The 22,779-nt window shown below is 37.3% G+C and overlaps 1 protein-coding gene and 1 long non-coding RNA gene across 7 annotated transcripts in view; one reads left to right on the forward strand and one right to left on the reverse strand.

Moving 5' to 3' along the window:
* LOC109502505 overlaps positions 1–12,160 on the reverse strand; it is a 66,367-nt gene extending 54,207 nt beyond the window's left edge. For both annotated transcript variants that reach the window (XR_002161125.3, XR_006584606.1), the window contains exons 1-2: positions 12,023–12,160; positions 5,652–5,779 (exon numbers count right to left, since the gene is read on the reverse strand). This is a non-coding gene — a long non-coding RNA (uncharacterized LOC109502505). The remainder of the gene's footprint in view (positions 1–5,651; positions 5,780–12,022) is intronic.
* The window catches only part of RNPC3 (RNA binding region (RNP1, RRM) containing 3), a 28,119-nt gene continuing 17,366 nt past the window's right edge, over positions 12,027–22,779 (forward strand). For 4 of the 5 annotated variants that reach the window (XM_003990378.6, XR_006584599.1, XR_006584597.1 and 1 more), the window contains exons 1-6: positions 12,185–12,480; positions 14,137–14,184; positions 17,922–18,040; positions 19,262–19,345; positions 19,998–20,109; positions 21,424–21,492. In XM_003990378.6, coding sequence (XP_003990427.1) covers positions 12,286–12,480; positions 14,137–14,184; positions 17,922–18,040; positions 19,262–19,345; positions 19,998–20,109; positions 21,424–21,492 — 627 coding nt within the window. In that variant the 5' untranslated portion in view covers positions 12,185–12,285. Of the gene's footprint in view, positions 12,160–12,184; positions 12,481–14,136; positions 14,185–17,921; positions 18,041–19,261; positions 19,346–19,997; positions 20,110–21,423; positions 21,493–22,779 lie in introns of those variants that run through there. The other variant, XR_006584598.1, reaches the window with a different exon arrangement.

Genomic DNA, 22,779 nt, shown 5'->3' on the forward strand with positions numbered 1-22,779 from the left:
CTAGAAAAATTCCAGTTTCTTCTAGGACTAAAAGACTTCACTTAGAATTTGATTTGGGGAAGTTTGTAAAAATAGCACACAAAAAACTTTTTTAGGGCTGACCTGAGTAGTATCACAGATCATTATAAAACTTAATTACCTATTAGCAAAATTTAGTTTTTTTTTTTTTAATATCCTTTATTTTTAAAAGAGAGAGAGAGACAAAGCACAAGCGGGAGAGGGGCAAAGACAGAGGGAGACACAAAATCCCAAGCAGGCTCCAGGCTCTGAGCCATCAGCACAGAGCCCGACACAGGGCATGAACTCATGAACTGTGAGATCATGACCTGAGGTGAAGTTGGATGCTCAACCAACTGAGCCACCCAAGATCCCCCAAATTTAGCTCTTTTAATATTAAGAAGACTCAGGGGTACCTGGCTGTATCAGTTGGTAGTGCATGCAACTATTGATCTTGGGGTCATGAGTTTGAGCCTCATATTGGGGAAAGAGATTACTTTAAAAAGAAAAAAGATATATACGTACACACACACACACACACACACACACACACACACACACACACACATATATGGAAAACTCAGTTTTCCTAGGTAATCAAAGACCTGATAAAGACAGTAGACACAGGAAATTATTTTTTATAAAACACAGAATATTTGTTTTCTAGGCAAATCACTCAAAAGGTAAAGAAATGTTCATAATCTATTAACAAAAGCAGACCAAAAATCCAGCAACTTTGTCCTTTTAATGGAGAAAGCCAAATTCCAATTTTGTAAGTTTACTTTTGATATTAAAACTTACTCATTCCAACCTCCTGACTGATGGGGTTTTAGAATGGTGGGGGTCTGTAGCCCATGGCCAGGAACGAATTCTTGAGACATCTTTGGTGCAAAAAAGGTGATTTTATTAAAGCACAAGGACAGAGGACAGGCTCCTGGGCAGAAAGAGCTGCACTGGGGTTATGAAGAGTGACTGGTTATATACTATGTAATTTGGGGGAAGTAAAGGCAAGAGGGAGGCCTCCAGAAGGACTTTCATATGTTAAAGAGAAAAAAAATATATGCTAAAGAGGACTCCTAAGATACCTGAGTTCTTGCTTTTGTGAGTTCTTGCTTTTGTTTTCCCCCTAATAAGGGATTAACATTATGACAGTAGGGGGTTCCTGGAGAAATGTTATACTCTATTTGCCTCAAGTATTTATTTGTCAATGGGCTGCAGGTTATAAAGAAATTTAACTTTACCTACCATTTCCTTCTTGCCTTTGTTCCCCACATCACTATGGAGGGGAGGGTGATATTGGAAGTACACATTTCTAGACATTAGGCTATTGATAAGATTGCCTTTTTCTTGTAATTTACTAAGATATTTGAAAATTGTCCTGTATGACTGTGATCTCTATCAGTTAACTGTTTGTTTTCTTTTCTTTCCTTTGTTCTTGGGCAGCCAGGAGTACCTGAGGAATATCACACATATACCATGGGTGGGGGTGGCTATAGGGTGTCAGCTTGCCTTATGGTCCCTTATCACTGACCACATATAAAATTATTTTCCAAAGTTTCCTTTTTCACAAACTTTCTACAATTTTCTTTTTTATATTCAGATTTTGTCTATTTTCTCTTTAAACAACCAGTCTCATTTTAGGACAAAATTACTTTCTTTTTCCTCAACAAAAATTGCATCTCAATTTCTCCTATCTTTTAATATCGAAAATACATCCTACTTTCTTGGTATGATAGGAAAAGATAGGATAAAATAAGCAGAGAGGGAAACTTCCTGAGGTCCCTTGGTGGGGAAAAACACGTATTTTGGAACAATGCTGGGAGCATCTGACCACAGTATGCCCTGGGGCATAAGGTTCCTCTTAAGAATGTAACAGACACCACCCCCATAGGTTTTTCTCAGGAATTTGACAAAAGACCTCACTAAAAATAAGTAGATCATAAAACCTATGATTCACAAGGAACAGGTATGGCCTTAGACCACCCCTTATACAATGGAAATGAGTCAATCAGGAATGGACAACCCAACACCTAGCTATCCAGTCAATAAGGGTAGAACCTGAGAAGGAATAAGGAGGAAGGGTGGGGGGGTGGGGGGTGGTGGTGACCAGAACCTTATAAAACAAGGACCCCTGCCTATTGTCCATAGGTATGATGACTGAGCATGAGGCAGGCTGAGGGCAAAACACAAGCCAGAACCAACCTTCCCTCAAGGTGGGACATGTGTGATACTCCTTGGACACTCCTGGCTACCCAAGAACAAAGGAAAGGGGTTTAAGTGCTTGCCATGATAATGTGGGAAACTAAGGCAAATGAGAAATTAAATTACCTTACTGCCTACAGCCCATTAACAAGTTCTTGAAACCAGCAGAGTGACCTCCCTTTAGAAGCTCAGTGATGACACTCGCTGGGGGCAAAAGAGAACCTTGGCTTAACATTGTCCCAACCTCACAGATCCTGTAAGTCTACCTCCTTTATCTCAACTGCCCCAAGATATATGCTGGCAATCATACTCCAAACTTATAGCCCCCCAATATGCATCTGAAGGGTCTTACGACTGAGGTTTTATTAAAATGGTGATGAATGGTGTTTTGCTAGCAACAGCTAGCCCCTCAAGGTCCTGGAAACCTTGTTTCCAAAATTCTTTAGAGACTTACTCTATCCCTGATCTCCTCCCAACCTGAGGGTATATAATGAGTTACCCATCATGACTCCAGTGCAGCTCTTCCTGCTCATGGATCCTGTCCCCGTGCTTTAATAAAATCACTCTTTTGCACCAAAGACATCTTAAAGAATTCTTTCTTGGCCATCGGCTCCAGACCCCACAAACCCCCCATCATCCCAAAACTTCATCAAGTATTCACCTTCGAATGCCCCTCTCTGTAAAGAGAGCTTTCCTACTATTCTTCCTTTCTAATCTTATATTCTAATAAACCTCTGCCTGCTGCTCATTCTGTGCCCACCTCTTCAGTTTTCAAAGCAGTGAAACAACGAATCCCAGGTAATGAGGTAAAAAATCCTACAACATAAGGAGATATTTCCCTTATTATTTCTAGTTGTTTTAATCACATATTAATTAGAATTCTTAACTCTTAGAAACCTTAATTTCTAGTGAAAACTAGAAGTAGGCAATTGTGAACCTTTATACCAGCATTCTTTACATTGGCAAATTTATGAACACATTTCATAATTTCCAGATGCATGTGCCTTTTCCAATGTAGCATTAACACATCTGAATATCTTAGTTTCTCTGTTATAAAAAGCCAAAAGTAGAGAAATCTATGTTTAGTAATTAACGTTTTATTATTTTATTAGAAAATGATCCCAATATTCAACAAATTTAATTCATCCCGTAGCAAAACTTTAACGTTTCGAGTTACCAAGAAGATTTGGGGAAATAATTTTTAAAGTCTACCCAAAACGTTATCTGTTCAATCTACTCGTTTTTAACAATTATGTTTAGATTATGTATAAAAACTTCATAAGACACCAGATAAAATCAACTATAATTCTAAACTATTTTTGCTAACAAATTGCAAATGATATTACATGAATTTAACTAGTAAATAAATTTAACTAGTAGAATAAAATTTGTTTATCAGAATTATATTCGATGTTGATAACTCTAAAGACATGCCTCTTTTAATTAAACCAGTGAATTTATTGAGCTAACTTTAATTTCCTGAAGATTATCCCAGAATACAATGATGTAGAGAATAAAGGTAAAAGAAATATAGATAAAATTAAATCTCCTTAGGACTTATAGCCCATTGACAAGTACTTGGGACAGCCAGAGTGACCTTCCTCAAGGAGCTTAGCTGCCTCAATGATGATAAAACTTTGCTAGAGGCAAAAGACAACCTAATCTTAATATTAACAATATTAACCAGACCGCCAAGATCCTGTAAGTCTTCTTTAACAAATGAAAATCCTTTTGGAAACTTCCTTTGTCTGTACTTCCCCCAACTCCAAAGTATAAAATCAGCCATTTCTCACAAGTCCAGTGCAGCTCTTTCTGCCCAGGGGTCTTGTCCCAGTGTTACAATAAAAACACCCTTTTGCACTTTTCAAGAATACTTTCTTGGCCATTGACTCATGGACCCTAGTTCAAACCATACCAACAAGAACCTGAAAAACATTTGGGTTACTTTCTATTACATTTCTGAGAACTTTTATGTACACTAATTTACGTAAGTGCTAGTTTGTTTAAGCCAGTTAAACAGAGCTTTAGCAAATTAATTTTGGCAATACCATCTGGAGGTAGAAAATATCACACATCTACAAGACAGATATAGACACATATGAACTGTATGTTCAGATATACAGAGACCTTATAGCTTCCATTTTAAAATTACTGCCATGAGGTGTGCCTGGTGGCTCAGTCCATTAAGCATCCAATTCTTGATTTAGACTCAGGTCATGATTTCATGGTTTGTGGGTTCGAGCCCCATGTTAGACTCTGAGCAAACAGCATGGGATCACCTTGGGATTTTCTCTTTCTCTCTTTCTCTCTTTCTTTCTCTCTCTCTCTCTCTCTCCCCCCCTCCCCTGTTCACATTCTCTCTCAAAATAAATAAATAAACTTTTAAAAGAGAGATAGCTGTTTAATAGCCTCTTCAGAGTAGATATAAGTCTTATAATCTTTGTTTTAGGTACATTTTCTCTATTTTTTTATTAGACATTTGCAATGAATCTTCCATTGAAACTATTTTAGAAGTTTGAAAACTTTTGGAGACTTCTGCATGCAAATTAAAATAAGTATCCCATTCTACTTAATTTGGGGACTGTTAATTTCAAGTATTCTTCTTAAGTGATCTTATCTAATTATAATGTTTCCCATAATGGCCATTGTAATTTTAGGTTGTTTTCAGTAAAACTGTTCATCTTGCTAGATATCTGCAACTTTCAGGACTATAGCTCTTAGATATAGAATAAGCAGGTGTGTGCTCAACTCTCTAATCTAAAGAATCCTATTTCTTTAAGCTAGGCCTTTTAGTTAGGATTCTTGGAGGCAAACGCACACCTAAGAGGGATGTGCCATGAGGTTGGTTTTGGGGAGGTATTTTACAGTGTACCTCATTGTACAGATATTTTCTTGAAGCTGGCAAGTAACCGAGTGTCAGTCTAACTTATTCCATAACCAAGTTATCCTACCATGGGAGTCTTCTTGAGATGGAAAATACTCCAAAAGCCTTTAAATGCTCAACCCATGTCTATCAATGTTTGCAGCTTTATTTTTGGCTTCCAATATTCCCATTAGCTACTAATTTCTATTTAAAACACCAAGTCTCACACTAAATGCAATCCAGCTTAAATCAGACCCAGTCCAATCCCAGACTCATTCTAGTTCTTAAATCAGACCCTGATTCTGAACTCAGTCTGGTTCTTAAGTCCAACCCAGTCCAACTCTAGCTGGTAACTACCAAAAATTCCCAATACAGACCAAACTAGAAAACTCCAGTAAACAGGGACTACAGACTGGAACTGGGGAAGGGATTCATATATCGCATTGTGGACTGAACCAAGGGTTGACTGACGATCTGTTACAGCTACTTTTAAGTCTAGAATGACTTATTAACTCTGGACAAAAAAAAAGGCCAATTAGGTCAGAGTTCAAACGTAAAGAGAGCAGAGCTCAAACTGAGAGGAACTCACCAACGACATTTGGAAACAGCGAGAAAGACAGTGAATTCAACAAGGTTCATAGAGCACCATGCTTCTGTTTTTCATTGTCCCTGAATTTTGATGGAGGTTTGCTTCGGATCCCACTGCTGCCACCAAATCTGTTAAAGAACAAAATTCAACTGAATAAATTTGAAGATCTAATTGGCTTTAGTAATTCATGAATCAGACAGCATCCCATCTAGAAGGTGGAGGGGAGCTCCAAGGAATTGCACAAAATAAAAGGTTTTTATAGGAAGGAGGATGGAACAAGAAATTATTAGCAAAAGAAAAGAAAGAACTGTTCCAGGAAAGGTTGCTTTCCCTTATAGGGAATGGTAGAAAGTCTTTACTAAGTAGACCACCTCATCTTCCTTTGGGGGCTGGAGAGGGCCCAATTGACAGATGCTTAACAGAAAACTCCTGATGGACCAGTTAAGATTATATTTCTTGGGGAGGTTGAAACTATAATTATGTTATATATTAATCCTTATTTCAATGACTTGGCCTAAGTGATTCCATTTTGGGCCTGCAGTTTTCTTTGTTAACAAAACTGAAGAAAATATAGGAGAAAAAAATATAAAAATATAGGAGACAACAAATATAAATCCTATTTCTAGAAGTTTTGCTATAAACAGAAAGAGATGGCAGCTGGAGAGGGAAGTGGAAACAAAAGTTGTTTTTTTTTAATTTGTATATTTGCTGATATGAAATGTTGGGGTTCAGTAGTGAATGTTCAAGAAAGAATTCTTGAAATGTCTTTGGTACAAAAATAAAGATGGTTTTATTAAAGCACAGGGACAGATTCCTGAAAGAGTTGCACTACAATTGTGAGGAGTGACTAATTATACACTTTCAAGTTGGGAGGGGGTTAGGGATAGCATAAGTCTCCGAGGAATTTGCAAGCAAGGTTTCTAGGACCTTGAGGGGTCATTTACTACTGTCTAGTAAAACCTTAGTCATGAGATCCTTCAGATGTATTTCAGTGGGCCATATGTTTGGAGGGCTATTGCTAACATATATCCTCTGCAGGAGGAGGAGGTGAGGGTAAGAGATAAAGGAAGTTTCCAAAGGGATTTTTATATGTTAAAGAAGACTTATAGGATCCTGGAGGTCAAGCTAATGTCAAGCTAAGGTTGCTTTTGCTTTTTGCCTCTAGCAAAGTATTAAAGGTAAGGCACTTGAGTTACTAAAGAAAGATCACCCTACCTGTCCCAAGTACTTGTTAATGGGCTGTAAGTTGTAAGAAATTTTAATTTTTTTCTATATTTCTTTAGCCTTTGTTCTCCAAATCATTTACTTTGCTTTTTTAAAAATTTTTTTTTTATTTTATTTTTTGAGAGACAAAGAGAAACAGAGCATGAGCAGAAGAGGGGCAGAGAAAGAGGGAGACACAGAATCCAAAGCAGGCTACAGGCTCTGAGATATAAGCACAGAGCCTGATGTGGGGCTTGAACCCATGAACCATGTGATCACAACCTGAGTTGAAGTTGGATGCTCAACTGACTCAATCACCCAGGTGCCTCTGCTTTGCTTTTTCAAAAAGCAAAATGATAATAGCATACATACTGAATGAGACTGGCTCAGAGTACCCAAGAAGGCAGGGGATCCACTTCTGAGGTGAGAGTTTGGCTTAACCAAAGAGAACAAATATAAGTATGATTGATGGGTATGGGAGTCCTCAATTTTTTTCAATGAGATTAACAAACAAGGTTGTAATATAACACTAAAAGTGGAAAGAAAGTTCAAAGTTAGGTGACAGAGGGAAAAATAAGGAATTGAAAATTTATTAGAATCAGGTTAGAGAAAAAGTGAGCTAGAACAATAAGAGAAATGGTAAGCATCAGGGAGGCTGATGCTTCAAAAAGAAAGTTGTCAAATGTTTCAAGTGCTGTGAAAAGTTAAAATGACACTGAAAAAGTCCACTAGATTTAGAGATTTGGAGATATCTGTTGACCCTAGTGAGAATTATTTTAAGGACTAATGGAATCAGAAGTCAGATAGAAATGCATTTTTGAGTGAGTAGAAGGTAAATGAATAAGGATAATTTATGTTTCTCTCTAGATGTTTGGCTATGAAGGAAGAGGAGACTGTTTTTAACAAAAAATTTGGGAAAGAATTCATGAAACTCAATAGCAAAAGAATATACAATAATTCAATTAAACATGAGCAGAAAATCTAAGTAGACGTATCTCCAAAGAAGACATCCTGATGGCTAATGGATACACAAATGGATGCTCAACATCAGTAATCCTCAGGGAAATGCAAATCAAAACCACAACGAAATACCAACTCATGCCTATTAGAATGGCTATTATCAAAAGAAAGAAAGAAAGAAAGAAAGAAAGAAAGAAAGAAAGAAAGAACGAACAAGTGTTGGCAAGGATGTGGAGAAAAAGGGAATCCTTGTGCACTATAGGCAGAAATGTAAACTGGTATAGCCACTATGTAAAACAGTATGGGGCCTCCTCAAAAAATAAAAGTAGAACTACCATATGATCCAGCAATCCCACTTGTGGGTCTTAGCTAAATAAAACTAGCTCAAAAAGATATATGTATCCTCACATTTACTACAGCATTATTTACAATAGTCAAGATATAGGCTAAACAACCTACACATCTCTTAATGAGTGAATGGATGAAGAAAATGTGATATGTAATGAAATATTATGAAATATTTTTCAGAAATAAAAATGAAGGAAATCTTGACTTTTGTGGCGAAGTGGATGGATCTCAAGGTCATTTTGCTAAGTGAAATAAGTCAGACAAAGAAAAATGACATCTGATCTCACTTACATGGGACTCAAAAACAAGACAAAACAAAACCAAGCTCAGAGATACAAAAAGTGGTTGTCATAGGCCGGGGGGCGGGGTGAGGGGGGGAAGATGGGAGAAATGGGTGAAGGATGTCAAAAGATACAAAGTTCTAGTTATAAAATAAATACTGGAGATGTAATGTACAGCATGGTAACTAGAGTTAATAATATTGTATTGTATATTTGAAAGTTGCTAAGAGTTGATCTCAAAAGTTCTTGATCATAAGAAAAAAATATTTGTAACTATGTAAGATGATGGATGTAAACTAGACTTACTGTGGTGACCATTTTGTAATGTATACAGACATCATATCATTATGTTGTATACCTAAAACTAATATAATATTGTATGTCAATTATATTTTAATTTAAAAAAAAAGTCTGAAAAAAAAGAGTAAATTCCTTTCTCAGGTTAGTTCTCCACAGCCTTCCAAAAATAGCAGAAATAGGCCCCAGCAGTGCTCCTAGCTTCATGGGAAAAAATAGGGAGCTTGAAAATGGAAAGGAATGCAGATAAACTAGGGACGGAATCCAAAGTAAGGGCCAAGGAGCAGGGAAAGCTATTCTTATCTCAGAAGGTACTCAGTGATAGAGGGGGGATTGATGAATATGAGCCCCTAAAAACCACATTAGCAGAGACTTCCATCCACAGAAAGATAGAACCAGAGAGAATCAGAGTGAGATAAAGAACCAACATTTGGTCAATGAGGTAAGATACTCCCAACCTCTAACATTCCCTCCTTCCTTGCAATGAAGAAAATCAAAACCAAAAAGAAGTTAGAGCCACAATTCTCAAACTGTACGCTGAGGTGCCCCAGGTGCCCCAGCCACGTCACAGGAGTGCTATGGAATAATTTATTTTGATTTTTAATTAATTAATTAATTAATTATTGTTTTAAGCAATCTCCACATGCAACGTGGAGTTTGAACTCATGACCCCAAATCAAGACTGAGCCAGCCAGATGCCCCTGCTATGGAACATTTTAAATATTTGAGGGAAACAGCAACACTCAATATCTGCCAGACACTACATGAATCACCAGCTTGAAATATTTTTGAATTTAAAAATGTTTGGTGGGGTGCCCATTGTCTCAGTCAGTCAATTCAAGCCCCATGTTGGGTGTGGAGCCTACTTAAAAATAAATAAATAAATAAATAAATAAACAAACAAACAAATAAATGAATAAAAAATCTTTGCAAAGCTGGGTTTTTGGTTTTTTTTACCCCTGTTGCTTTGAGAAAAAACAAGTGCCTCTTGAAAGTCAAGGTGGAACAGGAAGCAAGGAGGCACCAAAGGATGTTATGAAAAAATTATTGAGACAATAAAAGCAACATGAGTTGAGAAAATTTGGGAACCTCTGCAGTATAACAAGAAAAGAAAATGAGAAATGTGCAACTCAGAACAGAGCACATCCACTTCTACTCAAACATGGGAGAAATAAAAGCAAATTATATCTTCCTCCTATCTCTCAGGTTAAGGCTAAAAAGTGAGGGTAAAAAGTGAGGCCTGAATGTAATTTAGAGTTGACATTTCAAGACCACTGGGACTATTAACTGAAAGTGACTAAGAAATTATGAAATCTGTCTGAGCTATTGGCAAGAGAAGGATAAGACAGATTTAAGTGAGTGCAGATAAAAGTAATTAAATTAAATGGTAAACTATCCCAATGAGTTGTGATACTCAATTATAATATATAAGGACCATTAAATTTATGTTGATGGCCGATGGAGCAATTTTTGACCATAAGAAACAGTTATAAATATTAAGGTTAATCCATTCCTGAATTCATTCCTTGAACAGATATTTATACATTATATGCTCATCATTTAACTAATGGTAAGAGACACAGCAAAAGTTTGCAAAAGACAGTGTTTAAAGCAGCATGCCTTCTCTAATAAGTTTATCCCTCTACCCTGTCTCTATTTTTTTTTTTCTCCAAAGCACATATAACTCTCCAAAGGAACTTATTTACTTATCTACATGTTGTGGTCTATCTTTACTACTAGAATATAAGTGCCAAAAGAAAAAGAATTATCTTGTTCTTTCTCCTCTCCTCCATTTCCCAACATTGGCACGCTCCATAGATCAATACTGGGCCCCCTTCCCCTGGCCTACACTATCTCTCATCCCTTGGATAGAAATATTATGTGTGTTGCTGGGAAAAAATATTTACAAACAGAGAGGGATGGAGACAAACCACAAGAAACTCTTAAATACAGAGAACAAACTGAGGGTGGATGGGGGGGGGTGGTGGAGGAGAGGTGAAAATGGGTGATGGGCCTTGAGGGGGGGCCTTTGTTGGGATGAGCACTGGGTGTTGTATGTAAGCCAGTTTGACAATACATTATGTTAAAAAAAATCAGAAAATCGTCGAGTACTACCAAATACTAATACTAAATTAGAGCCTCCCGAATTGCTCATAGTGCTTAATACAACTATAGAATTTAGACGTCCAAGCTTTCTTATGATAATAAACATCAGGGATTTCATGTTAAAAAAAAAAAAAAAGGTCCCTTCCCTGCTTCTCCAACAATGCTTCATGAAAGCAGAAGTTTAGTATATTGCTTGCTGTTATATCTTTAATACCTAATTAAGTAGGAAATAAAAAGTAGGCTCCATAGGCCCCTAGACTATAGCAGCACCTGTACAGAATGTAGCCGACTGTAACAAATACCGCTCTCTAGAATCCTCAAGGGATTCTAGAAATTTTCATATCCAAAATTTAATCATTATACACACACACACACACACACACACACACACACACACACACACCCCTACTAGAAAAATCAGTGAGGAAGATTTCTGATTGACTTCTTGGGATGATCTTTCCCTCACTACATTCAGAAACTAGGCAGGATAGTGGATCAAAGTGTAACGCCAGTCACGCTAACAGGGTCGAATCTCAGCTTTGCCATTTACTAGCTGTAAAACTTAAACATCAATGCCCTCATTGTATATCAATGCCCCCTGTACATCAACGTCCTCACTTATAAAATCGAAATGAGTACCTACCCCCTTAGGGTTGTTATGAGGATTAAACGTGGAGATATATCGCTTTATCTATATAATCATTTATTTACATTTATTAGAGTATATCTCCCTAGAGGCCACCAATTCCGTGAAATAAAAAGTGGCCAGAGCCTATGAGGCTGCTATATGCACGATGATTCAAGAAAACAAAACACATTTCTTTGTTAACTTTTTGTTCCTTAAACTGAGTTCTAAATGCACTTACTGAAGGAAGAGCCTGCTATCTTTAGGTTTTACTCTTCCGAGACTGTAAGCAACACCCCCCCCCCCCGCCGCCAGCCAGTCAATACGCTTTCGCGATTGGCCAGGAAACAGGAATCCAGTGAGCTCAGCTCCCGCCCAGGCCAGCGCCGCGTCCCGTTTTGCTCCCCGCCTGCGCTGTCGCGGCGGTGGCTCTTTCATTCCCTGGGTTTACGTTCTTTCCCCTTCACGCGACTGGGGCCCCTCATTCCTTATTTGATACATTTTTAAATCCTCACGCTTCTCTAGGGCAAAGGTTTTTTTTTTTTTAATACCTTCAGCAGCTACCTGTAATTTAAAACCACTTTGCTTTCCCTTCGTTTGGAACCTAGTTCTTCATTTTTAGAAACCGGTTTCCGAAGAGACATCCGTCGCGGATGCAAGTCTCGCGAGAAAGTGACCCTCTATCGCGGTATTTCTCTGTTTCCAGAATCCTTAGCGCGAGGCGGAAAAATACTCATTTATCCCCAGCTTCTGTTGATTAGCTCATTTTCACTGCGGCCTCTTCGCTTTCCGTGTTGCAGTTTCTCTGTGGGAAATGGCGGCTCCCGAGCAGCCTCTACCGCCGATGGCAAGAGGATGTCAGAGCTCTGCTTCACTCTCTCCGTCACGGGGCGACCGAACCCTTCTTGTGAGGCACCTGCCAGCCGAGCTGACTGCTGAGGAGAAAGAGGATTTGCTGAAATATTTCGGGGCGCAGTCCGTGCGCGTCCTGTCAGATAAGGGACGACTGGTAAGGGCGCTTCTGTCCCAAGCCGCCGGGGAAGGCCCTTGACTCGGGGAGGGGGAAGGTTTGACAGAAGGAAGACAGAAAAGAGTGGGAAAATGCGCTTGTGTAGTGAGGGCGTGTCTGTCTTTCCTCTTTAATGTCCAGACGTCTTGCGTACCATGTGAAGTTTTAATTGGCTTGAGCCTGCGTTAGTCACAGCGCCGCCGAGAAGGGCAAGGCAGAAGAGTGGCTTATGTTCCCTTTTCTGATCCATCCGGGGAATCTCAAAACTCCTCTGAATTTGAGAGCATTTCTTTTAGACTCAGTACTCAAATATAAAGTACAAAGGACTTTGCAAAAATGTTGGTTCACGTATATGCCACTGTGAAGATATTCATTAAAATAGAGGAGAAACTACAATAGTAACTTCAGTAAGCCAGTTATAGAATTTCTACTAGATTTTTTACGAAGAAATTATTCATAAAATCTTTTTCTAAAGTAAAGTGAAAAAAATAAAAAGGGGCACCTGGGTGGGTCAGTGGTTGAGGCTTCATTTCTTGATTTCGGTCAGATCGTGTTCTGTGGGAGGTGAGATGGAGTTCCTCTCCGGCTACCCGCAGAGCTTGGACCCCGCTTAGGATTCTCTCTCTCTCCCTCGCCCCTCTGCCCCGCTCATGCTCGCTTGCTCGCTCTCTCTCTCTCTCTCTCAAATAAAATAAAAATAAAATAAAAATTTATTTCTGACGGAATCTTTGAGGAACAATATTTTGAGACTGCAGGAATTTACTCAATAACTTCATTTGCTTTTATGCCTGAAGATGTTTTAGATGGGTTTCACTCCATTAAAATTGTACGGTGATGTTAAGTTTCTGCAAGATGGTCTATGATGCAGCGAAATCAGTGGTTTTAGTCTCCTCTGGTGATTCTAATATGCAGCCACGGTTAAGAAGTACTGAGAAGAACGACCAGTTTTGATCAAAGTGTCATGTATACCAGCAAGTACAAGTATTCTGTGTTATTCAGTTTAAATACACTCTGATTAGGTCATGTTGGATCAGATCTGACAAAATTAGAATGTGTGATATAATATAAGCAACTCTTGACAACAACTCTTTCACAGCATAAGGATTCATTTACTTTTGACTTATGTTTTTTTTCTGATGGTTTTTAAACTATTTACAGTTTATATTGAAAAATAGACTTCTCCCATTGAACCCTTATTACAAGGATAAATTACAAAGGAAACATGCACTTAATGATTTTCTGTTGGTAAACATTTTTAAACTTCGCATTTATCTTATAAAGTTTTTAAGATCTTCATATATATTATAAATTGCAGATATTTGTATATTGAGATAGTTTAAGAGTTGTCCTGTGTATAGTAGGGGTTTTTAAACTTCTGGTCTATTGAACTATTTAAAAGCACGTGTAAAACATACTGTATATGTGTGTACACCTTCGTATTTAAAAGGCTACATAGCTGTCATCTCAAGGAGCTCTGAAGCAAAAAAGATTCAGAACCACTGTACTGAAATTAATTATCAGTTAAAACAATCTCGATTTTCCATCCTTTTCCATGACTTTATTAATTTTTGAAATCACTGTCAACTGAAGTATCAGACTTCCTTATGGAAGACTGAAATTATGTTACAAATAATTTGTACCTTAATTATTTTTCAGAAACATACAGCTTTTGCTACTTTTCCTAGTGAAAAAGCAGCTATAAAGGTATGACTTTTTTATTTATTTATTTTTTTACTATTAAAGTTGTCAGCAATTTCCTATTATCTTTGTTCAAAAATGTGATGTTAAACCACAGTTTTCAAAAGCAAAAGGGTCTGTATTTCAAGAGTTTTCTTCATAGACTGCATTTGGTTTATCAGTTGGCAAATCTTCTCCAATGTTTAGGTATTTGGAAATTAGAATAGATTCACTGGAGGGGCGCCTGAGTAGCTCAGTCAGTTAAGCATTGGACTCAGGTCATGATCTTGCAGTTCGGGGGTTTGAGCCCTGTCAGGCTGACAGCTTGGAGCCGCGAGTCTGCTTCAGATTTTGTGTCTCCCTCTCTCTCTCACAGTAAATAAATAAACAAACAAATAAACATAGATTAACTGGAAAGCAAATTAAGATTGAATTGTAATTTCATATGTAATTAAAAATAAATTCTAAAGGATGCAAAGATTGATAACTGTCTTTAACTGCAAGGTAAGATGTTTTAAGTATTAAAGGGAAAATACATGTATTTTAAAAACCCTAGGGATTCATTCACAAAGAAGTTGACCTTTGAGGTAGACCTTTAAATGATTAGTTGGATTTTGAGAAGAAAACAAAGGGAGATGGGCCCTCTCAGGTTGGGTGAACACTAAGTGAAGCTGTCAAACATAGAAAGTTGTAAGTAGAGCAAGAATTAAGGGTTGAAATAGAAATAGGACTTGGAAAATAGGTTGAGATCTAAATTTGGGTGGGAGGGAGGGACTGAATTTTGTTTAGTAGATATTAAGGCACTGATAGTTTTGAACTGGCCAATAATATAGTCAGATCTGTGAAAATATCTGGTAGAGTTCATGTAATGGATTAGATGGGGAAAAACTAAAGGTAGGAAGACCAAATGGAAAGCCAAGACAAGAGAAGTGTTATAATGGGCAAGGCAAGATAAAAGGTCTGAGTAAATCAATAAGAAGACAAAGGAAGACGTAGGTATACACTTGGTAGAGAGTGAGTTTGTAGGTCTTGTGATTCCTATACATAATTAGGTTTGAGATTTTTGGGCTGAGGTATTAGGTTATTACATTAGCTGACATTAAGGGCAGGATTTAAAAGATACTTGCAAAGCTAGATAATGAATTCAAATGCTATCTGTTAACTTTGAGGAGTCAGTGAGCTACTTCTGTGGAAATATTTTTAATACAGTTAAAAATATGGCTTTAGAGCTGAGACAAGCTCAAAATGGAGTTTTTTGAATCAGGTGAATGGGTATGGTTGCCCAAGGAAGACAGACCAGCAAAGGAGAATGAGAAGAAGAAGTTGAAAAGGAAGTAGAACTACAAAGTAAGTAGCTGAGAGAGGTGGGGGAAATTAGCTAACATTAAAAATGAAAAACCATATATCCTTAAAGAGAATATGTATGACATCCATTTTGCGAGGAAGAAAATAATAATAAAGATTTATGTTCTCATTGAGGCTCACATTCTCTAAAGGGGAGGCAGATTATAAATAATAAACATAATTGTTTAATATTTTAGAAAATGATAAATGCTATGGAATACAGAGGAAAAGGAAATAGGATCAAGAGTGCTAGATGGGAATGGTTAAGTTGCTGTTGAGTTGATAAGGGTCATATTTGAGTAACGATTTGAAGGAGGTGAAGGACGTTAGCTAAGAGAGTACCTGGGGAAAGTACATTCCAGTCAGAATAATGGCTGGAACGAGGGCTGTAGTATGGGAGAACATCATGTTTAAGTAAGCCAAAGTGGCTGAAGCAGACAAAATGAGGGAGAAATAATTGGATTTGAGGTTAGAGAAGTAATAGAGGCCATATCATGTAGGTATTCTTTTTTTTTTTTTTTTTAAGTTTATTTAGAGAGTGAGCAAGAATAAGCAGGGAGGTACAGAGTGAGAGGGAGACAGAATCCCAAGCAGACTCTGTGCTGACAAAACTCACGAACCCTGAGATTATGACCTGAGCTGAAATCAAGAGTTGGACACCTAACCAACTAAACCACCCAGGCGACCCTCATTTAGGTATTCTAAGGATCCTAGATTTTACTCTGAGTAAATGGGGAGCAATTGGAATATTTTGAGCAAAGCAGTAACATAATCTAACATATCTTTAAAAGGATCACCTTGGGTGTTGTGTTGAGAAGAGATGTAAAGCAGGGAAGAGTAGAAACAAGGAAATCTGTAAAAAGGTTATGGTGGCAATTTAGTTCAGAGATGATAGCTGTTTGGAATGAGGTGATAGAAGTGGTTAGATGCTGGATATATTTTGAAGATAGAAACAAACAATTTCTTGATGTGGGAAGAAGTCTTACAGATGATTCCAATATTTTTGACATAAGTGAGTAGAAGAATGGAGTTATACCAGCAACTGAAATGTGAAAAGTTCCAGATAGAAAATATTTGAGGGGATGAGGAGAGAGCATTAGTGGCTCAGTTTCTGAAGTGTGACAAGTTTGAGATGTTTGTTTGACACCTAACAGGAGCCATCCTGTAGTTTGGATATGTTTTCTTGGACTTCAGGACAGGTTTGCGCTGAAGTTATGAATTGGGGAATTATAAGCATAGTGATGGAATTTAAATTTAGGATGCTGATTAGATCACCAAGATAGTAGCTGGAAAGAGGGCCCATAATAGAATTCTGGTGTATGCCAACATTTAGAATTTGAGAAGGCACAAGCCAAGAGATTAAGCAGTAGAAACCAGTGAGCTAGGAAGCAAACAGCAGGAAAGTATGATGTTTTGACACCAAGTGAAGAACATGTATCAAGGAGGGAGTGATCAACTGTGTTAAATGCAATAAGATGATGATTGAAAGTAGACCATTGGCTTGGCAGTACAGAATTTGTTGTCTTTACTAAGCAGTGCCAGTGGACTGAGTTGGCGACTGGATGGGAGCAAAGGAATTCTAGGTAAAGGGCTTAGGTAATTCGTAAGTAGTTTTACTGCAACAGTAATTAAAGGAGGGGAGAAGACCAAAGTGGGATCAATGGATGAAGAAAAACAAATTAGGATGGGAGAAATAGAAGCATATTTGTGTGCTAATATGGACGATTTAGTAGAGGACAGAAAATTAAAGAAGACTTCCCATACAGTTTCAGGGAGCAGAAGAGAGACTCTTGAGTAGATGAGAGGGTGGGATTTAGTATACAAGTCCAGCAACTGGATTGAGATTAAAAACATGACTAGTTAATACATTATAGCAGAAGGTAGAATATGTAGATGCATATGCTGGTAGATGGGAGTTATAGTGGGAATCTGAAGTTCTCATATAGTTGTTTCAGTTTTCCCAAAGTAGGAAGCAAAGTCCTAGGGTAAAGAATGGGAAAGGAATGTTGTGAGGGTTGAGGAGCCAGGAGAAAGTACAAAGTAGTCTTAGAAATTAGTAGAAAAAATGAACTAAAAATGAGATATGTATGGCATCATTAAGTTCCACTCCAGATTTGTGGTTGTGGTCATGAATTTAAAGTGAGTCCAGGCTGATTGTGTTTGTTTTTTTAACCTTTTCAGTTGCCTAGGTATAGGCAGATTTGGATTTCAGCAGATTTTAGTTATGGTAAGTGATAGGAAGCAGTCCCTTAATAAACGACAAAGGCTAACCAGCCTGACATTAGAAATGGGTAAGAAATAGCCAAGGAAATATTAACAGCATTAACAAAGAACATGTGTAAGTTATTATATAGATGTTCTCTAACAAATAATTTTTGGTGGAATTATAAAATATTTTACTCTTGCTTTTCCAACTGAAGGCATTGACAAGACTTCATCAGCTGAAACTTTTGGGTCATACTTTAGTTGTTGAATTTGCAAAAGAACAAGATCGAGTTCATTCCCCATGTCCCTCTTCAGACACTGAAAAAAAGAAAAGGTATGTAGATAGGTTTTGCTAAAATTTTAAAGTGTTTTTAATCAATTGTGTTTCTATTGAGTTGTCTTCAGACCAGCAAGTAAATGATTTCAGATAATAAATGATACATCTCTTGAATCTAGTGTATTATATTTATGTTTGTTCTTAATTGTGCATTAGGAATCTTGAGTGTTGATTTAATATTACGAATTTAATCAGTGTGAAGTGAGAAGAGGGTAGGGTGAAAAGTAATCAATTTTAAGTGGAGGAAAAGTAATCAATTTTAAGTGGAGGAATATAACTAGACTTCAATTTTAAGTGGAGGAATAAAACTAGTATAAGTCCTTGTATTACAGATAGCAGGGTGTCATGAAAAGGCATGGCCTTTGAAATCAAAGACTTGTATTTAGTTCCCAACTGTAACTCTTTATAGTTATAAAACTTATAAATTTGGTTTGCACTAGTGGTTCTCAGAGTACTCCCTGGACTGGCTGCATCATCTGCACCCCAGATTCTTGGGGTGCCTGGGTGGCTCAGTTGGTTAAGCATCCATCCATCTCTTGATTTCAGATCAGGTCATGATCTCACTATTCCTGAAATTGAGCCCTGTGTTTATTATCTGTCAACACAGAGCCTAGCTGGGATTCTCTGTCTCCCTCTCTCTGCCACCCCTCTGCTCACTCTCGCTCTCTCTCTCTCTCAAAATAAATAAATAAACAAACATTAATGAAAAAAGAAATACAGATTCTTGGGCCTTACCCTAGTCCTACTGAATTTGAAATTTGGTGGGGGGAAGGGTAGGAAGGGGAAGATAAAGCCCAGCAGTCTGAATTGTAACAAACTCTTTAAGTGATATTGATACATGTTAAGAAATTTGAGTACCACTATTGTATACTGTGTGAACTCCAGGGGTATTTTTTTTGCTTTTTGTTGTTGTTTTTTTGTCTGTTTTGTCAATGAGATTTGTCATACCATCTTCATAGGGTTTCATTGAAGAGTAAAAAGACTAAATGAAAATGTGTGCCTTGTATAATGTCTAGGATAGAGAAGGACGTTTACTAATGTTGATTACTATTTACCTTTCTTTTGCTATTTGTTTGAGAAATGGTTGGAAGTTTTATTTATTATGGAACTATTTTCATAATACAGTACCATGTTTGAAAAGGTAATATGTCTTTTCTGTATGCAGTTTTTTTACTCTATTTCTAAAGATAAGATCAACTGTGATTCTGTATTTTTTAGATCTGATGATCCTGTGGAAGATGATAAAGAAAAGAAAGAACTTGGTTGTTTAACCATAGAAAATGGGATTGCACCAAACCATGGGTTAGTATTTTTTGTTAGTGTCTTGTTGTTTTTTCAGTTTTGTCATTCAGAGTGTGTGTGTGTGTGTGTGTGTGTGTGTGTGTGCACGTGTGCGTGCCTGTATTGCAAATAAGATGTTCTACAGGATATTTTATTATCTATCATGTATATTTTTAACATGTTGATTGAACATTTTCAGCAGCTAGAGTTTGTCACTGAATTTGGGACCATTAAAATGTTAAGAGCTATAAGGGCACCTGGGTGGCTCAGTTAAGCATCCGACTTTGGCTTAGGTCATGATCTCACAGCTCATGAATTAGAGCCTCGCGTCAGGCTCTGTGCTGATAGCTCAGAGCCTGGAGCCTTCTTCAGATTCTGTGTCTCCCTCTCTTTCTCTCTGCCCATCCCCTTCTCACACTCTTTCTCTCTCTCTTAAAAATAAATGAACATAAAAAAAAATGTTCAGAGCTATAAGATAAGCTCTGGTAAGAAATACCTTTTTTTAGTGCAGTCAGAAAGCAAGTTTCTTTTTAAATGTACTTATTTGGGATTATTAGGAACAAGGTAAATCTAAAAGTACTGAATTATGTGAGCAATTTTGTATGTTACCTAAAAGTGAGTTATTGATAAGAAATTTACTAAAACATGATAAACATTTTAAATATTTTTTTAGGCTGACTTTTCCTCTGAATTCATGTCTCAAGTATATGTACCCACCACCTTCAAGCACAATCCTAGCAAACATAGTAAATGCTTTGGCAAGTGTGCCTAAGTTCTATGTACAGGTAAGTAGAATGAAACGTAACTTTCCTCAAAGTAAATGCTTAAATGACTTGATAAGTTATTCTCCATGCTAATTTTTATACTTTTCATAATAGTGTTAATCAGACTAATTCCAAGATGCAATGATATTATAGTAATTAAAGGTGTCTTAGTTTGGGTTGCTATAACTAAGTACTGTAGACTCACTGGCTTATAAACAGAAAATTATTTCTCACAGTGCTGGGGATTGGAACTCTGAGATTAGGGTGCCCGCAAGGTTGAGTTCTGGTAAGGGCCCTTTCCTGGGATGCAGGTGGCTGTTTTCTCTTTGGATCCTCACCTTGCTGAAAAAAGGTGAGAGAGCTCTCTCGGGTCCGTTTTATAAGGGATACTAATCCCATTCATGGGAGTCTACCCTTATGACCTAATTACTTCCCAAAGGCCCTACCTTCTAAGACCATCCATCACACTGAGTGTTAGGATTCAGTATATGTATATGGGTGGAGGTTCAGTCCTTTTCAAAAGGTAATGAAGTGTTACTGGATTCAAGTAGAAGTTTTTCTAAACTGTGGTATAAACATAGCAATATGCTTACTATTAATAATACTAATAAACACAATGTAATTTGGGAAATATAATTTCTGGTAATTTTTGTTACTTAAGCATACACCTTTAACATAGAGATTCTTTCTTAAAGAAAAAGGCAGAGTAGACCCTTAAGCAAATGTTTGAAAGTATTGATAGTACTAAGATACTTTGAGGTACAAAATGTACACGATATTTATTTTCTTTATTGTACCTTCTGTTTCATAATTCTACAGTAATTAAGGGGAAAGACATAACATTTTGATAGCATTCACATTGCAAGAACATGACATTTTTAATAATGAGAATAATAGTATTCGTAGAATTGACAAACATTTCAGGAAGGCTAATCTTCTGAGATATACCAGCACCTGGTATTATCCCTGTTCTGGGATAAGGCAAGAGGTGGCCAGCCTTTGCACTAAATCAGGAGTGTTATTGCAAAGTTTTAAATTACATAAAATATAAGATGTGAGTTGAATCGGGTGCCTAGGTGGCCCAGTTGGTTAAGCATCCAACTTCGGCTCAGGTCATGATCTCATGGTTTGTGGGTTCGAGCCCCGCGTCGGGCTCTGTGCTGACAGCTCAGAGCCTGGAGCCTGCTTTGGATTCTGTGTCTCCTTCTCTCTCTGCCTCTCCCCCACTTGTGCTCTGTCTCTCTCTATCAAAAATAAATAAATGTAAAAAAAAAAAAAAGATGTGAGTTGAATCGTCATTTTATTATATGATTTTAAACGTGTTTCTACTTTAAGGTTCTTCATCTTATGAATAAAATGAATTTGCCCACACCTTTTGGACCAATTACTGCGCGACCTCCCATGGTAAGAAATCTCTTAGAATTTTAAAGATTTACAACATCTCTTCTGAGGTGGGATTATTTAGGATAAAGTTCACAAATATTGTGCCAGTAACCTCTAATGTGCATTGAAAATAAGGGACAAATACAAAGTTAATAGAACATTAGTCAAATGAACAATTAAAAGTGGAAAAAAGCCAGAACATGAAAGAGATGCATTTGGTAATAGAGGCCATCATTTCTGTGATAGCTTTTTTTTTTTTTTTTTTTTTAACATTTTTTTAAATTAAGTAAGCTCTACATCGTGGGGCTTGGACTCATGCCCTTGAGATCTAGTCACATGCTTGGGGTGCTTGGGTGTCTTAGTTAAGTGTCTGACTCTTCATCTCAGCTCAGGTCTTGATCTCTAAGACCATGAGTGTAAGCCCTGTGTTGGGCCCCATGCTAGGAGTGAAGCCTACTAACGAAAAAAACAAAAAGAGTGGCATGCCTTACCTACTGAGCCAGCCATTGCCTCCCTAGAGGCCATCATCTGCTGCCAGTGTTGTTGTTCAGTCCTCTGATCCAGAACGTTCTGCCATTTTATAAAATAATTACATTCAACAATTATGAAAATTTCCATTGTTTCTGGTTTTACTGCATATAGAACTTCATTTGCAAAAGACAAGAAATGTTGCTAATAATTTTTATTAGAATTTACTGTGCAAACCTATCAGTAATTTAGATCATCTGTGTCTGCTGTTGAATAATTCTAGTTTCTATTTTGGTGTTGTACTCTTAGTATTTGTTTAGACAGTAGCATAGAGAAATTATTTTGAGTCCTAACATTTAAGTAGAACATTTGCTTTTCTACTATGTATTGCATATTGGCTACTTTTCTAATGTCTATACTATTAACCTTGATAATATTTTGTAATCCCAACATCTCAATGCCTGGCACATTACAGGATTATTAGTTAAGATTAGGCTAACTGTTGGGTGCATGGGGGCTCAGCTCAGTTGGTTAGGTGTCCAACTCTTGATTTTGGCTCAGGTCATGATCTTGTTGTTTGTGGGATTGAGCCCTGTATCAGGCTCTGTGCTGAGAGCGTGGAGCCTGCTTGGGATTCTCTCTCTCCCTCTGCCTCTCAGCCCCACAAGCTCACATGCACACCCTTTCTCTCTCTCAAAATAAAAAATAAACAAAAAAAGATTAGGCTAACTACTGTTAACATAAAACTCAAATCTTAGTCACTTAACACAGTATAATTTATTTCTTATGCATGTTAAGTCCATCCCAAAATGGACAGAATGGTGTTGTACTCTACTGAAT

Source organism: Felis catus, chromosome C1, assembly GCF_018350175.1.
Source record: "Felis catus isolate Fca126 chromosome C1, F.catus_Fca126_mat1.0, whole genome shotgun sequence".
NCBI classification, from domain to species: Eukaryota; Metazoa; Chordata; class Mammalia; order Carnivora; family Felidae; genus Felis; species Felis catus.